This window comes from Ambystoma mexicanum, chromosome 4p (genome assembly GCF_040938575.1).
Source record: "Ambystoma mexicanum isolate Mex_15411 chromosome 4p, UKY_AmexF1_1, whole genome shotgun sequence".
In the NCBI taxonomy this organism is placed as follows: Eukaryota; Metazoa; Chordata; class Amphibia; order Caudata; family Ambystomatidae; genus Ambystoma; species Ambystoma mexicanum.
In genome coordinates, this window is record NC_090927.1 from 662,309,336 (window position 1) to 662,330,338 (window position 21,003).

The 21,003-nt window shown below is 49.3% G+C and overlaps 1 protein-coding gene across 2 annotated transcripts in view; it reads right to left on the reverse strand.

Annotated features, from left to right (window-relative positions):
- The window catches only part of LMBRD1 (LMBR1 domain containing 1), a 1,758,308-nt gene that overhangs the window by 361,497 nt on the left and 1,375,808 nt on the right, over nt 1-21,003 (reverse strand). For both annotated transcript variants that reach the window (XM_069606201.1, XM_069606202.1), the window contains one exon: nt 19,444-19,546. In XM_069606201.1, the coding sequence (XP_069462302.1) occupies nt 19,444-19,546 (103 nt within the window). The remainder of the gene's footprint in view (nt 1-19,443; nt 19,547-21,003) is intronic.

The following is a 21,003-nucleotide window of genomic DNA, read 5'->3' on the forward strand; positions in this document are numbered from 1 at the left end:
CATCGCCCCGGTGAGGGCCCGCTACGCCCCCCTCCCGGATTAGAACAACCGCACGGGGGCGGCCAGGCCCCCCCCGCACCAGCATACGATCCGAATCTGCCACAGCCAAGGGAGGCTTGCCGTGAGCCTGACCCCCGTGGCGCCCCCCTCCGTGCACAAGGGCCAACCAGAAGGGGTCCTAATTTGGTAACGGTGCCGCGGTCCCGGCATCCTATGCACTGGCCACAACGCGGGTTCCCGTGCCGCGTGGCTCGTGGCCCACAAGGTCACGTCCCCGCCTAGCTGCAGGGGACCCGCACATCAACAGGGGAGAAGAGGAGAAAGTGAACGTCTCGACCTCCAGTGTTCTTGAAGGGACATAATCACACACCTACGGAGGACCCCGTTGCCGGGGGTCTCTCCCCACGCAGCGAACTCGCCTACACACGAAAGAGGGGCGGAAGGTTGGGCCCCCACTCCTGGGGCGTGTGCCCTCTTCTGACAAGGCCCCAATTTACAAACAGAACGGAACAAGGACAAGAGGCCCTGCAATTGAGAAACAGTGCAATACATGGTGGCGCTCGCCTCCCCCCCTGCATCTGCACCTCGAATCCTCGCCCTGAGACCTGGGCCCGCATACCTCCACCAGTGCCCCGCTACAGGCCGATATCGACACCTAACACCCCCCGAAAAGACGCTGGATCCAACGAAGGACACAGACCAGTACGGAGGGTAGAGCCCCTGGAGACAGGGCGTGTGCCTCCTCCCACTTCCACCAAAAGAACCTTCGCTACGAGGACAACCACCCTGGTGCTTTTCGACATTCCTTACGTGCCTTTCAACACACTAGTCCCGAGGGTGCGGCCCCCGATCCCGGGGCGTGTGCCTCCTCGTTGGCTAGTGCTCCATGAACATACCAAGCAAGCTTGCCAAATACGCCTACATCCCAGTATCTCAGGCTCCCAACCCTAGATCAACAATGTCGGTAGAAGCCATCGAAACGGGTGCAGCTGCCACTAAGGGAGACATCGCCGCCCTCCTAGCCGAAATTCGAAACATGGGCGCCAACCTCGGCGGCAAAATGGATAAGATGACCCAAAGGATAGATAACATCAAGGAGAGACTAGAAGGGGTCGAGAACAACCAAGCCTCTATTGACACTCTAGAAGCCCAAATGGAGCTTAGAATACGAAACATAGAGAGGAAGGAGGATGAGATTCGCCTGAAGATAGACGATTTAGAAAATAGAGAGAGAAGAAATAACCTACGGTTTTTCGGAATCCCGGAGAGAGAAGGGGAGACAGAAGAAGATCTCAAGCAGACTATACACGATATCGTCAAAATCCTGATCGCGGACGAGGACATTGATGAACTCAAGACTGAGAGAATCCACAGAGCCGGCGGCCCCCCAGGCGGCCCGAGATCAGTCCTTGCCAGATTCCATAGATACCAGGACAGAACGAGGATACTAGCTAAGGCCAGGTCTAGAGGCACTCTTACCCTTGGGGGAGCCCAGATTACTATTTTCCAGGACCTTTCATCACTGACGCTGGCATTGCGTCGCTTATGCGGTCCTCTCACGAGATGGCTAAAAGAACAAGGCACGAGGTACAGGTGGGGATACCCCTTCTCCCTCGCGTTTGAACATGGAAGCAGAAAGTTCCTACTCCGCTCTGAAGAAGAAATTCGAGAATGCATTGCCGACCTCCTCGGACAGGCTCGGGGGAGGAGACTCCGGGAACACCAACGCAGGACAGAGCACGATGGGAACTTCAGGGCCCGAGAAGGAAACGAGTAAAGGGCTCCAGAAAGTACAGGCGGCCCAATGACACACCTGAACACAACAAATGACATAGTGGCTTCAAGCTCCAAATCCTGGCGAACCAGGCTTTCAAGGTCCTGGCGGGGGACCCGCTTACATCACGGATCTCGGCACTCCTAAATCTGCGGTTCCGTCACACGACGGGTGAACTGCCAGTTCAGCAAAAGAGAGCTGCCGAGGAAGGAAGACTCCCGAAATCGCATGTATCATAGAACATACTAGCTCATAGTTAAAATTCCTGTTGTTTGACACACCGTTGTTTGTTACACAATCTCATGAGAAGGGGGGCGGGGGCTCAAAAATGTTATTTTGATGTAATTAGTTAACAGGGTCGTATGGCTACGACCCTTACTGGTGGTCCGACAGTAGACCGGTTGTTTACATCCAGTCCAACTCGGACGCCACCACGGACAGTCACAAACCCTCATTGTAGAACTAAAGATCAACGAGATAGATCAGAGGGTGAAGGGTATGAAGTTCAATACCCTACGGGGACGGGTGGGGGGAGGGAAGTGGGGAATGGCACAGCCTCAGACAAAGCCTCTGTTAAATAGAGGCAGCTACAATACTACTTCCAACATGGCAATTTCTTACAATGGGCTCCAAGACGCTGCGAAGGAACTCCACAGACGCACTGATGTCACACAGACATGATGAATCAAATGACACGCAGGATAAGCTTAAAATTGGCACGCTGAATGTTAAGGGTCTTAACTCCCCCACCAAAATATCGCTGGTGACGAGAGAGTTCAAGAGGGCTGAATTGGACATACTTTTCATACAAGAAACTCGATATAGCAAGGGAGAGGAGAGGAAGGTTCTCTATGCCAAGCTGGGGTCGGAATACTGGGGCTCTGGCCCGCTGAAGAAGGCAGGAGTTGGCATATTAATCAACAGAAAGATCCAATTTGAACTCTTGAAGTCATGGACGGACGTCAGTGGAAGAGCACTAGCCCTGGTGGGCAGGATACAGGGCACGGTTGTTACCCTTGTGGCAATATGTGCCCCCAATACCGGACAAGACAGATTCCTACAGAGGATAATACCTAAAATCATGTGCGAAGCAGAAGGCGACGTAATTATCGGAGGTGATCTGAACACGTGGATGGACCCGGAACAGGATAGACAATCAGGCCGCCCCTCTACGCCCCCGCTCGCCGGTGCTAGAGGCCCACTAGCCGCAGACATGATGGCCGCCTACAACCTCACCGACGCATGGAGACATGCCAACCCCAACCGAACTGGCTTTACTTTTTTTCTCAGCGCTACATGCAACCTTCTCCAGAATAGACTATATATACTTAACCGCAGACCTCATCACGGCAATGACCGAAGTCGTTATAAACCCTGTCTCATGATCAGACCATGACATGGTCACGGTCACCCTTGACCAAATGGCCCTGCCTCGAAGATGTTCCAAATGGTGCTGTAATGAAACCCTCTTTAAGGACCCCATCTTTCGAGAACAACTAGAACAGGACATTACCCGATACTTTGAGATCAATTACACAGGGGAAACGTCCATGAACACAGTTTGGGAGGCAGGCAAGGCGACCTGGAGAGGGCTACTTATTAGAGAAGGAGCAGCCAAAAAAAGAGAAAGACAACTAATATAAAATAGGATCCGGAACGAAATCACACAACTGGACCACATGGCACAAACGGCGGATCAAGATAGACCACAAAAGATTAAAGAGGCCAACGATAAGAGAGAGGAATTAAGACAACTAGAGGCGGGAAGCATAGCGCGCAAGCTACAGCATCTGAAGCAGAAACACTATGAACATGGGGACAAAGCGGGTGCCCTGCTTGCTGCAAGACTGCGAGGCCAACGCCAAGAGAGGTGGGTGCCCACGATTCAAACAGAAGAGAACTCTTGTGAACCACTTTCTCCCAGTGTCCCTGAAGCTTTTGCCGACTTTTACGAAAAATTATATTCAGCGCGCGCCCCCTTGCACACGGAAGCTATAAATGAATATCTGGATCGGGTACCCTTGCCCACTCTCCCAACTGATATAGCACTTACATTAGAAGCCCCCATCACAGGAGAAGAAATTGAAGAAGCTATCAAAAGGCTTCCAACGGGGAAAGCCCCCGGAAACGATGGATACACGGCAGGGTTCTATAAAACTTTTAAAGATGCCCTTCTCCCATTCATGGTCGCCCTATTTAACAATCACCTAAATTCTGGCGTGGCACCCGACTCCTTCTCTGAAGCGCTGATAACAGTCATCCCCAAGGAGGGCAAGGACCCAAAGTTGTGTACCTCCTACCACCCAATATCTCTATTGAATATCGACGCCAAAATCTATACGAGAATCCTGGCTGCAAGACTGGAGTCACACATGCCTGCAATAATCCACAACGACCAAGTAGGTTTCATTTTAGGCAGACAAGGAGCAGACTCCACCCGGAAAACTCTTCACTTAATCCACGAGGCCCAAACTTCGCTGAGCAAACCCAGCGCTACTCTCAATTGATGCCGAGAAGGCATTCGATAGAGTCAAATGGCACTTCCTCGAGGCCACATTGCAAAAGATAGGCCTAGGCCCCACACTCCGCCGAGGGATCAAAGCAATCTACAAGTCCCCAAGAGCATCGGTCTCGGTGAACGCCCAATTCTCCCGGTGGTTCCCCCTCAGCAGAGGTACAAGACAAGGCTGCCCCCTGTCGGCAATACTGTTCGCACTGTCCCTAGAACCTCTAGCCGTGATCCTGCGAGCTGATCCTGCAGTGGAAGGAATCCAGGTGAATGGTAAAGAATATAAGCTAGCCTTATATGCGTATGACATTCTGCTCCACCTGTCAAACCCAACGTCTTCCGTTCCGAGAGCGATCCAGCTGATAGAGGAGTACGGCGCACTGTCGGGATTTAAAATCAACAAATCCAAATCTACTCTTTTTCCACTCCATGAACCATCGTCAGAACACCAAAGCGCCCTCGAGCATCTCGGGCTGATCATCGGAGGCCCGACACTGAGATACTTGGGAATTAACTTAACGCGACATCTCGACGGCCTCTACAAAGCCAACTTTCCCCACCTCCTCGACGCCCTCGAGACCGATCTCAAGAAATGGAAGCCGCTAACAATATCCTGGATGGGACACTTGAACGCAATCAAAATGGTGTCCCTCCCACGGTTTCTCTACCCCTTTCAGGTCTTGGCTATCACAATTCCGGACCAATTCTTCAAGCAAGTCAGAAAGGCCATCCTAGACTTTTTGTGGAATGGGAAGAAACCCAGAATCCCCTACGATGTCTTAATACTACCAAAAGAGCTAGGAGGGGTTGGCCTACCGGACATAGAACGCTATTATCAGGCCACACAGCTCAGAATTTTAATCCCACATCTGCGGGATAAGAAGGACCTCCAATGGGTCCAGCTAGACAACAACGTTCTATACAATGTGACTCTGGCAGAGTGGTTATGGGTCCCCAGATCGAAGTTATCGAGGAAGCTGCGCAACCACCCGATACTGGGCACGTTGTGGAAAATATGGAGGAAGGGGAGAGCAATGTCGGGGGTCAGCACGTGGCCTTCGCCACTGAGCCATCTTTGGTCCCCTGGAATCAGAGAGAAAATCCGGGAACATGCCAGATACCAATCCTGGTTTGATGCCGGCCTTGAGAGGGTCGGTCAGCTTTGGAGAAAGGGGAAATTTATATCGATAACGGAACTGGAGGAGGCCCTCCAAATCCACCCGATACCAGTCTTCCTGTACCTACGTCTGAAAGGCGTCATATCCAGAAAGGAATGGAAAGATACCACGCAGAGAGAACTAACGACCCTTGAGACGATCCTAGACACAACTACTACCTCTAAATGCCTCATAGCGAGAATGTACAGAGCCTTAATTACCAAAGATGACGCACCAAACCATCGTCTCAAAGGAAGATGGGAACGAGACTTCGCCAGAGAGTTCGACCAGCAAGCCTGGAACAAAATATGTGAGACACCATCCAAAATATCAATCGCGGCCCAGTATAAATTGCATGCCATAAAATTATTACATAAATGGCAATACGACCCACAAAGACTGTCCAAAATGTTCCAGACCTCAAGCCCGAGATGCTGGCGACATTGTGGGATGAACGCCGATTACTGGCACATGTGGTGGGCCTGCCCCAAGGTCCGCATTTACTGGCAGGAGGTCCTGGGAAGAATCAAACAGCTGGATGGCATAGATAGGGAATTGTCACCCCTCCTGACCCTATTTGGCCTCGAAGAAGAAGAGGACGAAATGATAAGGGTAAAAGGTCTGATATCTCCCCTCTTACTTGCTGCAAGAGCTGCCCTCGTGATAAAATGGAAAGTCCCTCACCTTCCTGATAAGAGGGACTGGATACAGATCGCTACAAATATTTACACTATGGAAAAAATAACAGCAATACTCCATGACAAAGCCGCGCGACAAGAGGAAGTCTGGTTCGATTTCACTACGCAATACATCTCGCGTTCAACCATGGAAGGCTCGACACAGCAAGGAAACTAGCTCCTGACCCTTGCTACCAATGACTGGAAAACCGAAAGACCCTTTGTTGGCAACCCTCGCATGTCACAGACCATATAGGAGATCAATGATCTTAGGACGATTCAAGATGCACGTCACGCAGCTCACTACGATTCAGAATGTCAATGCCCCGAAGGAAGTAGACTTGAGAGATGGGGGTAAGGAGGGGGGAGGGTGTGGGTCTTTTCTTTTCCCTTCTTTTTTTTCCCTTGCTGGTTTTCTTTCTTTTTGCTTTTTCCTGGAATAATGAGCATTAATGTTGATAACTGTTGTTAAGGTGGACTTGGATATTCTAATGAAGCAGCTCGCAATGCATAACGTGAACCCACCTGTATGTTCACATTCCATGTGAAAATCAATAAAAGTCAAATTTCAAAAAAACATTGACACTGAGTTGTACGTGCGGATGTGGGCCACCCTGTTCGTGATGGATGGTTGGAAAGCTTTCAGCACCAAAAATACAGCCAGGAGTTCCAAATAATTTATATGAAATTACCTGTCCTGCAGAGTCCATAGATAAAAACTTTGAGATGATCCAGCGTTGCGCCCCACCCCAGAAGGGAGGAGTCCGTGGTAATCGTCACTTGTGGGCAGGGCTCCTGAAAGCTCCTGGAGGCCCCCATTGTAAGGATGGAACTGGGATCATTTTGGAATCTGAGTCCAAAGCCTGACACCAAGAGCTTCGAAGAGCAAGCTCAGTACGCCTCATTTTGAGACGTGCAAAAGGAAGAGCAAGTACACACAAAGCCATGAAGCCCAGAAGTTTCTGGAACCATCAAGCCGCCATGTGCTCTGACTGGATGAAGAGCTATATCCACAATCCTCTCCGCCGTCAAGTACACCCTGGAGTTGATCATATTCCAATGGAAACCCAGGAAAATCAGGACTTGGGAGACCGTCATGGAAGATTTCCGCCGGTTCACCGACAGCCCAAGATGCAACAGGAACTGGAGGAGAAACTGGAGATTGCTCTAAGCCGTCAGTGGACAAGGGCTGCGTAGGAGCCAGCCATCCAAATACGGATTTACATAAACACCCTGTTGTCAAAGGAAAGCTGCAATGGCCGACATCATCTTTGTAAAGACACGCAGCGCTGAGCTGAGACCAAATGGGAGCACACAGAACTGGAAATGCTCCCATACCAGGGAGAACCGCAGATATTTTCGATGCGGCCTTCATATCAGTATGTCCATATACGCGTCCTGAAGGCCCACTACGCTGAGACAGTCGCCCTTCCGAAGAGAGGACTTTATTTGATAGGGTGCGATCATCTTGAATTTCTCTTGGGGAAGAGAAAGGTTGAACAGGTTCCACAGCCCTGAGGTCTAGAAGCTTCTGAACCTCTGCTCTGAGGAAGGGTGTCCCGATCTGTTGGATGGGAGGGTTGAAGGGTGGAGTTAGGGGGAGAACCCCGCCCAAGCGATGGACATAACCCACTGGTCTTCGGTGATGGTCTGCCACGCCTCCAGATGAGACGAGATTTGTCCTCCCACCGGAGTGCGACCGACAAAACATAATTTTGCAGATTTGTCAGCAGGAAGACTACCTGCCCCTGGAGAGGAGGCTAATGGGCAAAAGAAAAACCGATCACGTTGTTTTTGACGGGTGCTGCCAACCGGAGGTTCAGTTCTGCGCGCACCGCGGTCCTGAAACCCCGTGAAGCCAGAGAAGGATTGAGACTGAGACCATGACCTCTGTGTATAAGGGGCCTTAGATGGGACCTTTGCTAGGACCAACAAAGATTTGGCGGTTTGGGTGGTCACCTTGGTCTTTGTAAGTTCCTCATTCATAGAAGAATGAAACAATTACTTGCCGTCAAAGGGAAGGTCCAGAAAACTTTATCTTGCACCGCCTTCGAAAACTTCGTCGCATGGAGCTACGCCTGGCGGGAGGTGTCAACTCCCACCATAAGGCCTCGAGCTGAGGTATCTACATGGTGTGCCGCAACTTCCAGCAGATCTTGTGCCAACACCCTGGCGTCCGACAAACCGGCTTTGAAGTCGTCTAGTCGTCTGTCTTCCTTGGACAGAATCTGAGCCGCAGCCGTTGAGGTTGCAAAGGCCGGCTTGGATTGAAGCGTGGCCACAGCTACCACCATCGAGGAAGGGAGCGGACAAGGCGCCAATGCTATCTCCTCAGAGGTGTGGAGCCTGAAACGGGCGACAATCCTCTTATTGATATGTAGCCCAATGTGGGGATTATCTCAGACCGTATGGGCCTCAGTCAGAACGTCCTTCAGTAGGAACAGGCCGGTGCGCTCCTGTGGTGACAAGGTGAGCGCTCCCGAAAGCACCCCCTGCAGAGCGGGGGCCTCAGGTACTGGAATGCCAAAGAGGGCCATCATATCCAGGTCCCGGTCATGGAATGCTCTGACATAGCAGGGCTGCTCATGGCTATCCTAATCAGCTTGAGGGTCATTCAGCAAATCGGGAGCAGACGGCTGTGCCGTCACAGGTTGTAAAATTCTATACCGTTCTGCCGGTGTCTTCTCTATGGGAGACAGCGGGGGTAAAGGAGGACGAGCTGGAGGCGGGCCAAGATGAAGAGGTGGTACCACCGCAGGAACTGCTGGAACCGCCAGGGTGGAAGGTGGAGCCGCAGGTTCAGGATAGATTTCCTTGAAAAGACCCTTAAAATACTCCTTCCTGGGGTCAGAGTGCATGAGCCTCTGAAATTTCCCCCAAAAAAATGCATCCTCTGATGAAAGTTTAGGCGCTGGGGCGGGCAGAGGCCGCTCATATGGGGCACACCCCCATGAATGCAATGAGGATGGTTGCCAGGAAGGCCCACCACCAACTGGGTCTGCATAGACCAGTGGATTTGAAGCAGGAGGAAGTGAGACAGTATGAGGCAGCTGCATCTAAGCGCGCCAGTCATACAAAGGGCGGAACTGATTTTTACCTTCCCCCTGAGGTGGAAACAGCTGCTCAGCCCCAAAAAGTAGGTTCCCAGCACCAGACGTTGAGAAGGTAGGTGTAAGGGAAGAATCCAAAATGGCCACCGTGGACCATGAGGGTTGGGCCGCTATTTTGTCGATGCCTGAAGAGAACTGCGTCACATGTGTAGATGGGGCAACCATCTCCTCAAGCTGGTCAGGGGACTTAAGTAACACCTTAGCCTTGACACAAGGATCCTCGGCAGAGCCGGTACTGGGGGGTCTCGGATGTTTACTGGACATCTTGGAGGTGGCCTCAAAATTGGCCTCCAGAGGAGGAACCTCGGCAGAGCCGGTAACAGAGGAGTTATGGTTTATGACCACCCTCTTTGCCCACTCCACAGAACTCGTATCACTGCGTCCCTGATCACGGAAATGCTGAGGAATCCACCTCACAGACAAGACTTTCACAGCAGGTCCCTCGGTTTTGTCAGTACAGACCTTAGCCTCAAAAAGAGGAACCTCGGTTTTCCTTCCAGTATGTGTAGCTCCCTCCTAAGGGGCCTCAAGCTGTGTCTCGGCACATAAAGTTCCAGAAAAGGAGGCCTCAGGGCGTACCCCGGTCTCTGTGTGGAAATCTCCAGAAACTGAGAACTTGAAGCGAACCCTGATATCCAAAGCCACAGATGAACTGGGCTGAAGTTTAGCACCTGACAGGTGAACCTCGGAATGTGGTCCGGTCTTGGCAGGTCCATCGTGGGAACCCTCTGAGAAAACTCTGCAAGGCACCTCAGGAGAACCCCTCGTAGTAGAGCTGCTCAAGCCCCTCCCGGATCTAGAAGACCCCGGGAAGGAGTCCCCCAGCTGGGGCGCCCTAAAAAGTAAGGGACTTACCGGGCATCTCTTTTCATTGATGAAAAGATGAAAACGAGGTGGAGGAACATGCTGAAAGACCTCCTCCCGCGAAGAAGACGGCGCTGCAGTGCCCGGACGGAGAGGGAGTCGCAGTAGAAGGGAGTAGTTTCTTACCTGTAACTCCATTTCTCCAGCGTTGGTATTTTTCATGGATTCACATGCTTAGAATATTCCCCGTCGTCAGACTGGGAACCCTCGGTACACATATATAGTCGTTTCCTATAGGAAAAAACTTCCGACACTTGTGTGTCCTATCCACATCTACGTCCTCTCCGGCGCCGTCCACGCAAGCCCCGTTGGACGTAATGGTATAAAAGGCCCCGCCCCCGCGGGTCTCGTCAGATTTCGGCCCCTCCAAAGTAGAAAAGGGGAAACCTGCTTATGCACATATCTTGCACATTGCAATCCGGGGAGGCTGGAGGGCGCATGTGAATCCATGAAAGATACCAACGCTGGAGAAATGGAGTTACAGGTAAGAAACTACTCCCTTCTCCAGCATTGGATCTTTCATGGATTCACATGCTTAGAATAGATTGTATAGCAGTATCATCGAAGACGGAGGTGAGAATGCAATGTAACTTACTTTTACAAGAAACACTCTCAGTCCAAATATGTATATATATATATGTGTGTAAGCAGCAACATATTTTCAGATATAAACATATTCATAATACATAAATAAGATCAAGGGAACAAACATAGGCAAGGTAAGAGACAACAGCTTCACCGTATTTGGCTTACCTCATTGAAACAGATGGCGCAGCACTGCCCTTCCCATCTGTACCTCATCCGCGTGCTGCCTTTCCAGGCAGTAATGGCGTGTAAACGTGTGTGGAACTGACCATGCCGCCGCCTGGCAGATGTCTGTCACAGGAATTCCTGCCCATAGAGCCGCGGAGGAGGCTGTCGATCTCGTGGAATGGGCTCTAGGGTGCCCTTGTAGGGGTCCCCCGGCCCTGGAGTGACTAAAAGCAATCACCGAAGAGACCCATCGAGCCAGCCCTTGTTTGGAAATTGCCCTTCCTCTCGTCGACGGGCCATAGGCCATGAACAGCTGTCTGGTAGTTCTGAGTTCTTGCGTTCTTTGCAGATAAAATTTTAACGCCCTTTTCACATCAAGAGTATGAAGAGCCTTTCCCGCCGTCGACGAAGGGGACGCAAAGAAAGTAGGGAGAACAATGGTCGAGTGTTTGTGATAGACCGTCGGCACTTTCGGGATGAAAGTAGGATTAGTTGATAATATCACTTTGTCCTTAAAGAATCTCATATATGGAGGGTCTATGACTAACGCCTGTAATTCTGACATTCTTCTAGCTGATGTAATGGCAATTAAGAAAGCCAGCTTCCACGATAGGAACTGCATGGATGAAGAGGACATTGGCTCGAAAGGAGGTTTCATTAGGGCGCCCAACACCACATTTAAACTCCACGATGGTGGGAACCGCTTCGTAGGGGGGGAAAAGTTCTAAAGAGACCCCTCATGAAATGTTTCACCAGTCTGTCACTGAATAACGGTGAGGACTGTCTCCTCCTCATGAACCTTGAGATAGCCGCCAAGTGCACCTTGATGGATGACGAGGACAGTCCACTCTCAGCTAGGTGAAGAAGATACGGTAGAATTTGTTCTGGAGTTATTTCCAAAGGCCGTATTTCGTGCTGCGTTTGACACCACATACAGAACCTTCGCCATTTGCATATGTATGACTTGTTAGTCGAAGGAGCCCTAGCTGCCTGCAGAATTCTCCGGCAATCCGACGAGACTTTCAAGCTGCCAAATTCTGAAAAGTCAGGAGCCAAGCAGTTAAGTTGAGGCTGTCCGGATTGTGATGCCATACCATTCCATTGCCCCTGGACAGGAGACTCGGCACTTTCTGGAAAGTTATCGGCTGTTCCAACGACAGATGCAGGAGGTCGGAAAACCATGGCTGTCTCGGCCAATACGGTGCCACTAGAATGACCCGGCATTTGTATCTGCGAATCCACTGGATTGTCCTCCGTATAATGGGGAACGGAGGGAAGGCGTATAGGAACATGTCCGTCCACGGAAACGAGAACGCTTCCCCCAGGGAACCTTTCTGAGGCCATCTGCTCGCAAACTGTTCCCATTTCTTGTTGTCTTTCGTTGCGAAGAGATCGACTGAGGGGTGCCCCCACTTTTCGAAGATTTTTTGCAGCTGACTGGCGTCCATCTCCCACTCGTGTATCTGAGCCATGGTCCTGCTCAGGGAATCCTCTTGCACGTTCTTCACTCCTGGAAGATGGTGAGCCACTATAGATATGTTGTATTTCAACGCCCAATGCCATATCTTTTGAGCTTCCACAGAAAGGGTCCTGGATCTCGTGCCGCCTTGCTTTATCAAGTAGAACATGGCTGTCGTGTTGTCTGTCAGCACTCTTACTCTCGACCCTTTGATATGTGGGAGGAATGATTTCAAGGCCCATCTCACTGCTCTCAGTTCCAACACATTGATATGTAGGCGTGATTCGGTCGGAGACCATCTGCCCTGGGTTTGAAGATTGTCCATTTGTGCTCCCAAGCCCGTTAGGGATGCGTCCGTGATGATGGTATTCTGAAATTCTGGTTCTTATAGAGGAACCCCTCTGTCCAGGTTGTGAAAGCTTTTCCACCACTGGAGGGATCGGATGACACCGTCGTCGTCGACGGTAATCCTGTCTGACCACCGGCCCGTGGCCTGCTTCCATCTGTCCGCCAGGAACTCCTGTAGAGGCCTCATGAACAATCGACAGTTTGCTACTAAGTGGATGCACGAAGCCATGGAGCCTAGGATTGCCACATATTTCCTCACGGAAAGTGTGCCCTGTAGGCGAAGTTGACTCGTCAGTTGATCGATCTTCGATATTCTGTCTAGGGAAGGTTTCACTATTCCCGAATGGGTTTCGAATTGAGCCCCCAAGAACTTTAAGCTCCTTGAAGGCCTTAGAGAAGACTTTTCGAAGTTCACTGCGAACCCCAGTCTTTGCAGAAGCCGTAAGGTGGTCTGTACGCTGTCATTGGTCGACGTCGAGGAGGATCCCCTCACAAGCCAGTCGTCGAGGTACGGGTATACATGATGCCCTTTCTTTCGCAGCCAGGCTGCCACGGGTGCCAAACATTTTGTGAACGTTCTTGGGGAGGATTTGAGACCAAACGGGAGCACTGCGAATTGGTAGTGTGTCCGACCTACCATGAACCTCAGAAACTTCCTGCGTTTTTGACACATAGGGATGTGGAAGTAAGCGTCCTGAAGATCTAGAGACGCCAAAAAATCCCCCACTTGAACGGACCTGATAACTTCCTGCAGTGTGAGCATTTTGAATTTCTGGATCTGTAAGGTCTTGTTGAGGTCTCGCAGGTCGAGAATGGGACGCCATTTTCCGTTCGGCTTTTTTACCACAAAGCATCGTGAGTACACCCCTTGGCCTTTCTGCGATGCAGGGACTAATTCTATGGCACCTTTTTGTAACATGAGTGCTACTTCCTGCAGCAAAATGCTTAGATGTGGTTGGGATAGATGTATGGGTGGACATTTTGGAGGTTTGCATTTGAATAGTAGAGAATGTCCGTACCTCACTGTGTCTAAAACCCACTGATCTGTTGTGACGGTCTCCCATTCCTCGACGCAGCTTGACACTCTTCCTCCCAGAACGGTGCGCTTCCCGTCATTGTTGGTCTTTCTGTTTGTTCGTCGACGACGAATAAGTTGGTTGTCTCTTGGATGACTGGAAGTTTCTGCGCCGGCTTGAGTTTTGAGAGGCGCGTCTATATCCTTGGGAAGGATATGCCGATCTGCCAAAGGATCTATCCCTGGTTGCAGAAAATCTTGAGTTGCCAGATGCTCCACTAAAGGGACGAAAGGAACAAAAGTGTTTACCACTCTGGAGAGAACCCAACGAGCGTACTGTTTCCGAGTCTTCCTTCATGCCCTTCAAGGCCTCGTCCACCTTTTCTCCGAAAAGAAGATCACCTTCGAAGGGCATGTCCAATACTTTATACTGCACTTCGGGCCTGAAGTTGGTGCACTTAAGCCAAGCCTGGCGTCTTAGAACAACCCCGTTACTTATCTGTTTAAAGCCCGAATCTGCCAGGTCTACCGCTATGTTAATAGCATGATTCGACGCTTCTTCGCCTTCTCGTACCAGGGACATCGCCGTTCTTCTATGTTCCTCCGGGAGGTGGTCCAGAATAGGAGCAAGTCTGTGCCACATCTCCCTGTCATACCTGGCCACAATTGCAAGGGAGTTGGCTGCTTTCACAGTTGCAGTGCCTACGGAAAGAACCTTCTTACCAAACACGTCTTGGCGTCTTGCCTCATTATCCGGAGGAGTAGAGCATTTATGTTGGGCCTTTGCTTTCCTCGTCGCCGCTGCCGACACCACTGAGTCAGGTGTAGGTTGAGCCGAAAGACACTTCGGGGTAGAATCTGGTACTTTAAATTTCTTTTCAATGCGGCCTTTGACGGCCGGTTCAGAAAACGGGTGACGCATGGTTTGCACACCTTCTTTCCAGACATGGTCTAAAATGGGTATTGAGAATACTGAACGTCTATTCTTACCCATATGGTCAAAAAGGAAGCAGTCCTTTTTCTCCTCCTGCTGGACCAGGCCAAACTCCTAAAGCTTTAGCCCAGCCACGAACCATGGCCTGCAAGATTGTGAGGCTTGGAACTTAACCACAAGACCAAACTGACCTTGTTGCACGCTTTTTCCATCATAGAATGAAAGGCACCTATATCGTCCGGTGGAGACGGGTGAGTGGGACTCTTTGGTGTTTCCAGTTCCACATCCGAAACCCAGGATGGATCCCTAGACGGCGAGAGGGTGATATCTGATGCTGATCCACGGTCAGATAAAGAGTCCGAGAGCTCACCTTCCTCTTGGGCTGCTGGAGTAGTTGGAACTCCGATCGTTCTGGTCGGGCGGTGTGAAGGGCCGGGCTCGTCGACGGGGGGGGGGGTCGACGGTACAGGTGGAAGTCTTTCATCCAGCGATTTCAGCAGCGAGTGTAAGGAGGACAGGACGTCCATGGACAGGGTCGCTTGAGAGCTTGGAGGTTGGGTAAACACCTGAGAGCAGCTTGCTCCTGATGGTGACTTGGGTCGTAGACCAAGGTCTTCCGGGCCCGCAATTCTGAAGGCATCGTCTTCTTTCGAAGAAATCGATACTGCCTGTTCTTGCAGCAATGTGTCAGGCAACCCCATATCAAAAACTTCTGGTCTCCAGGCCAGAACTTCGGTCGACGAGGACATTGTCGCCGTCATCGGGTTGATGACGGGGGAAACCAACTGCGTTAGCTGCAGTGAGGACACTGACTGGTTCGTCGTCGTCGACGGTGGGCCTGCAGGTGGCTTAGGCGGTCCCGCCTTCACAGCGCTCTCCCTGCGTTTATCCGAGTCTCTACTCGTGGCAGATCTATGATGATCGCCCGAGGAGGATTTAGGCCTCTCCTTTCCTTGTTTCTTCGACGAAGCTGCTGATGATCTTGCAGATTCTTTTGAGGAGTCCTTAGAAGAGTGGCTTCGTGGAACATCCTTTTCCGCTGGTCGAGTCTTCTTAGCCGGCGGTTCCGACGAAGTTGAGCGGCGAGGGGCCCCCGATGTTTTCGCCGAGGCCACACTACGCACGGAGCCAACCTCCGACTGAGGGTACGCTCCCGCCCCGTCATTTAACCACGATACCAGCCGCCGACTCCGATCTTTCAGTGTTTTCTGGGAAAAACCTTTACATATTTCACACTGGTCTGCTGAGTAATGAGGGTGGAGGCAATAAATACAATCCAAATGGCCGTCCCTCTCGTAAACCTTCTTCAATCCGCACGTGGCACACGGGCGAAAGAGAGGTTTGCCCGACATTCTGATAAGAATAATAAACTCGTGGGAGTTCGTGCGAGTAATTTCAACAAAAATCTAGTAAGTAGAGACTACGCGAGGAGATCCCACTATCTTTGGAGACGGTTGAAATCTGACGGGACCCGCTGGGGCGGGGCCTTTTATACCATTACGTCCAACGGGGCTTGCGTGGACGGCCCCGGAGAGGACGTAGATGTGGATAGGACACACAAGTGTCGGAAGTTTTTTCCTATAGGAAACGACTATATATGTGTACCGAGGGTTCCCAGTCTGACGACGGGGAATATTCTAAGCATGTGAATCCATGAAAGATCCAATGCTGGAGAAACATGAATCCCAGCGATGGTCCGGGCCGAGACACTCCAAGCAAAGTGAATGGGGATCCGCCCTAGCGAAGCGATGTTCGCATGCAGAAAAGGACACAAATCCCAGACACTCCGGCATAGACGGAAGACTAAGCGACCGCAGAACCGGAGCAGAAGAGAAGGACAACGGGAACAAAAATTCTTTCCCAGTGATGCAAGTGCATCCAGCCCCGACCACGCAGAGAAAAGGACTGAAGGGCGATGCGCGGGGCAGAGCTCAGGAGGGCGAGGTTACGGCCACGTGTGGTACCCCGCGTAAAAAGAAAAGAAGGACATTTTTCATTTTTGATGCTTTTTGACAAAAAGTGATCCCGTCCCGAAGGACAGAATGTCCCACAAGTATGGAGGAAAGGGGACGGGACATAGGAGTATGGTTTATTAATCTGAGCCTTTTAACTGAAGCTTTATTAAAATACAAGAATACAGCAAGGCCCAAATGAGACCCAGTACAATCCCTCCACAAGCGGAATTCCCCTGCGTAGTCAGGACCCCATAATTCCAAAATAAAGGGATTAACCAGCTCCTTCTAGGTCTAACTATTTCTGGGCACCAAACAATGAAATGTTGTTCATCTTCAGCATTATAGGTGCACACTGGCAACTTAGAGTCACCCCAATGTTAAATGTCACACTTGATCCAAATAGGGCTCAATGCAGAGACATTGTTTAATAGTAATATGTGGTTCCATTAGCTGTTTATCACAATCTATCTGTAATGTATCCAACAAGTGACCAGTTCCAAAAGCAATATTTAACCTTCATGATATGAGAAAGGTTGATAACATTTGTATTTTCCCATAAGAGGACCCAGCCAATCTTGTACACAACTGAAAGCACATGGGCAGCCCAAGACCAAGATCAGCCTCTACCTAACTGCCATACATCAAGCATAGCCTCCTTATACACTTTCAGTTATTTAGTTTCACAGTTCAACCCTCTATTGGTTTGTTCTGGCAGAATCTCTTGCCAGGTACGGCCCAGAGGAAGAGGACTTATACTGATCTTCCCTTGTGAGTGCGTGTCCCAGAATGTATATTTTTACTACCTGGATTTGGCAGACATGAGTTGCTTTCCTGGCAGGTAGTCTCAGGAGGATAGCTCAGGGGCAAAGTGCTCACCATGGAAACAAGGCGACACGGGGCACCACAGGTTTGATCCCCGGGTCCGCGCTTAGAAACCTCTGGGTATTAAGCGCGTTATAAATAACCTATCATATATCATACTGCCATGAAGAAGATGACTTGCTATACATTTCTTTTCTTGGGTTCTCGACCTTTCCCTGGGGGTCAGTGGCTTTACTTGACCCCCAGCATGAGGGAGACTCTGTCTGACTCTCTCTGGGCTTCCTTGCGGGTCCCAGACCCTTCTCTGATGGTCAGCAGTTTCTCGGTTCCAAATGGAATGAGGGATTTTATGCCAGAGGCTATGGTTGGCTTTCCACTCCCCCGCTGAGTCTCCCGCCTTCCCAGTTACCCGCTTTCCAAGCGGGACGCATCACCAACTCTTCCAGGGTGCGTGATACTTATCGCCAGCCTCTCCAGTCCTCTTCTATTCTGACCACCCTTCTCCAGTGGCTCCTCAAGCCTTCCTGTATCGGCAACGTCTCGCCCTCTCGCTCCCTTCCTGGGAACGGCACTTGATTGGAAACGATGGTCCACTTCATAACCAGTGTGGGACTGCCACTCCTTTGGCAATCCCGGTAGGAGCCAGCCTTGTGCAGGCTCTTCTGCTGCTTTAGCACGGTCTCGCCCTCTCACTCCCTTTATCCGGTTCAAATCTACTGGGTAGCTGCTGCAGACTCCTGACTCCCATGGTAGAAGATGCCGAGTCCTTCCTCAGCCTCCCCACCATAGAGCCCATCCTGCCCTTGCGTAAAGACAGTCCTTGTTGTTAGTGACTCTGTGGTATTCTGCATGCTTCTCGTGAGCCACCTCGTCTCAGTACTTTTATTTCTGCCAGTATTCCAGGCACTGCAGTGATACTTGGGTCTACCATCAGTAGTTAAATCTTCAGGTTTGCAGAGGTACGTGGAAGTATTGGGTAACATATTGGGGGTCTACATAGTAGGGTGGTGTGTAGAGTGTTGGGTGTTGTACCATGTCCTCCTTAGATGGTCGGCATTGTCCCTAGAGGGGGAGTCCCTCCTCATGAGATCCTTCTGCTGAGTATAACCCCCAGGGGGACTATCGGGTAGCGGCCCCACCTCCTTGGCTTCATAGGAAAGGGGCTCCCTCTCGGCGAGAAGCTATATATAAGGATTCATCATAGGGGGTCAAGAATAAGTTGAGAACTTGGATAGAGAATTGACCATAAATGAGGTGTAAGGAAAAAGGGTAATGCACAAAAGTACATTAGAAAGTAGAAGAACTGTTATAACATTGAAGGGACCATAGAAACTTCAAGATTAAAGGCGTCTAGGGGCAGGTGTTCTTGTTTTCAAATGACTACCAATGTGTAGCCATCTTGGAGTGCTGGCAGCTGCAAGAACACAATTTGACAAAGAATAAATGAGTAAATGTGAGTGAACTGTGTGACTTCCTTTTACTGCTGAGGAAGGAATTTGCACATAATAATCAGTGGCTAATCTGCTGTGCCTTAGACGACTTTCCCCTTACTTACAAATTAAGAGACACTTACAATTAATGGTTCTTCACTTACATTTAGCCTGATTACGAGTTAGGCTGTAAGTGGTAAAATTGGCGGTAACTGAGTTACTGCCAATTTTAGCACTACGCCAAATTATGAAGTTGCGTTTTGAGTGGGGGATTTACCTCCAGGAAAACCCTAGAGGTAAATCTTCCTACTCAATGCTGAAAAATCAGCAGAATTGGCAGAATTACTGCTGCAGTAATTCCGCATAAAAGCCCCCTTGGGTCGAAGGGACCCAAAATAAATGGGGTATTACACCACCACCACTTGTAATCAGAAATTCCGCCTGACCAAGTGGCGGTAACGGTAATTCCTCAGGGCAATTATTTGATGGATTTACTGCCGAATTTCCACCTAATGCATAATGATGCACATTATCTTTCCAAACAGGATTATTTACTCAATATAAGACACACTGTGGTCATAAGTCTAGTTAGATCTCCAATATAACCTTTTATAGCAGTTTAGCATTTTTACTAACCGTCTGAAGAACTGGTAAAAGCATATTCAAAGGATTTGTGAGATTAGTTCCAAGTATCAGAAATCCAGAACTGATGCCAGATGAATGAAGAGCTTTGTCAAGGCTGTAAGAGAAAAAAAAAGTTAATGACCCAGGATTATTATTTGCTATCATAATTACTTCTTTAAAACACATTGGTGAACAGCAGGGTCAATTTCTACAGTGTGCCCCCCTTTGTTATGTATATACATTGTATTGCACCTCCCCCAACTACCATTTAACACATGAAACAGAACTAATTATATGTTCTGAAGGGGAATGGAGATAATTTCTTGCTGCAGTTTACATTCCATTATTTTTAAGGCCAACAATGTGCAATTTGCCTTGTTCATGAACTTTTCCGCCATCACTTTTGAGGATTATACTTTGTACGTTGGGATGGAATGGGCACCATAAATATGCGTTTATAAAGTCTCAATATTTAAAATCCAATTAGTGAACTATAGGATACGCATTAAGAGGTTTAGATCTTCATGCAAAGTGTGGATAACAAGAATTCTATACCCAGAAGTAGATGGTGCAAATTCTTGAGAGAGGTGGCAGAATTCAGTACCACCTGAAACGAGATATATGAAATATTCCAGGTTTTCATTATACCATTGCACAGCCTTTCGTCCACCTTCGTCCTTTGCTTCAATTGTTTGCATACACCTCTTTTTTTGGAATAACTATAACATTGTGTACAATAGGCTGATGGCAATATTAGTGGTTGGGTGCTCAGAAGTACACTAAAAACTGAAAATTAGGGCAAAGATAAATGCTTTACAGCATGAGCTCTTATGTCAAGCTGAGGTTACTAGCCACAGCTCTCCATCAAGCTTTGCAAAAACAAGATTGGGCATTGAACATTTAGAAGGAATTAAAGCAGATCTATTTCTTTCCTACAAGACTCTTTCCACATACCCATATGGGAAGCGTTGAATGTCAAGAAGCAGTCAACCAGAAACAGGAGACCAGGAACAATATACGCACATTAAGAGCTGCTTCAAATAGATTCTACTAAATTGTAATGATGTATCAATCAGCTGTGTTATCTGTTTTGGCTACTAACAGATCTATTTTCAAAATAGAGACATGGTTTGCTGGTGGGAAAAATCAGAAATGGAGATGTTACTTTATTCAATTGTCCATGTTGAAATAAACCACAATCAGAATGTTGCAGGACACCAATACATTCAGATCTGACACAAAGAGCTGTCAAACAATTAGGAGAGAGTGGATAATTTGCAATAGGGAGGAGATTAAGTGGCACAATGTGGCTAGAAAATGTACAAAAATAATACACTTTTGTATATTTAAAAGTGATTTCAATTTGGAAGTGATACAGAATACATTGGTAATAGTTACAATCGAGATTACAGAACTGGACAAAGTACATGAATGCTAAGGCTGTATTAAAAATGGCAACACTAAAGACTAAAGTGTGTTAACCTCGCAAGTGAAGAAAAAAAGTAACCTCTTACAACAATGAGCTGAAAGAAATGTTGGACAACCTGTTGGCGAGTCCCCTGGGCATAGATA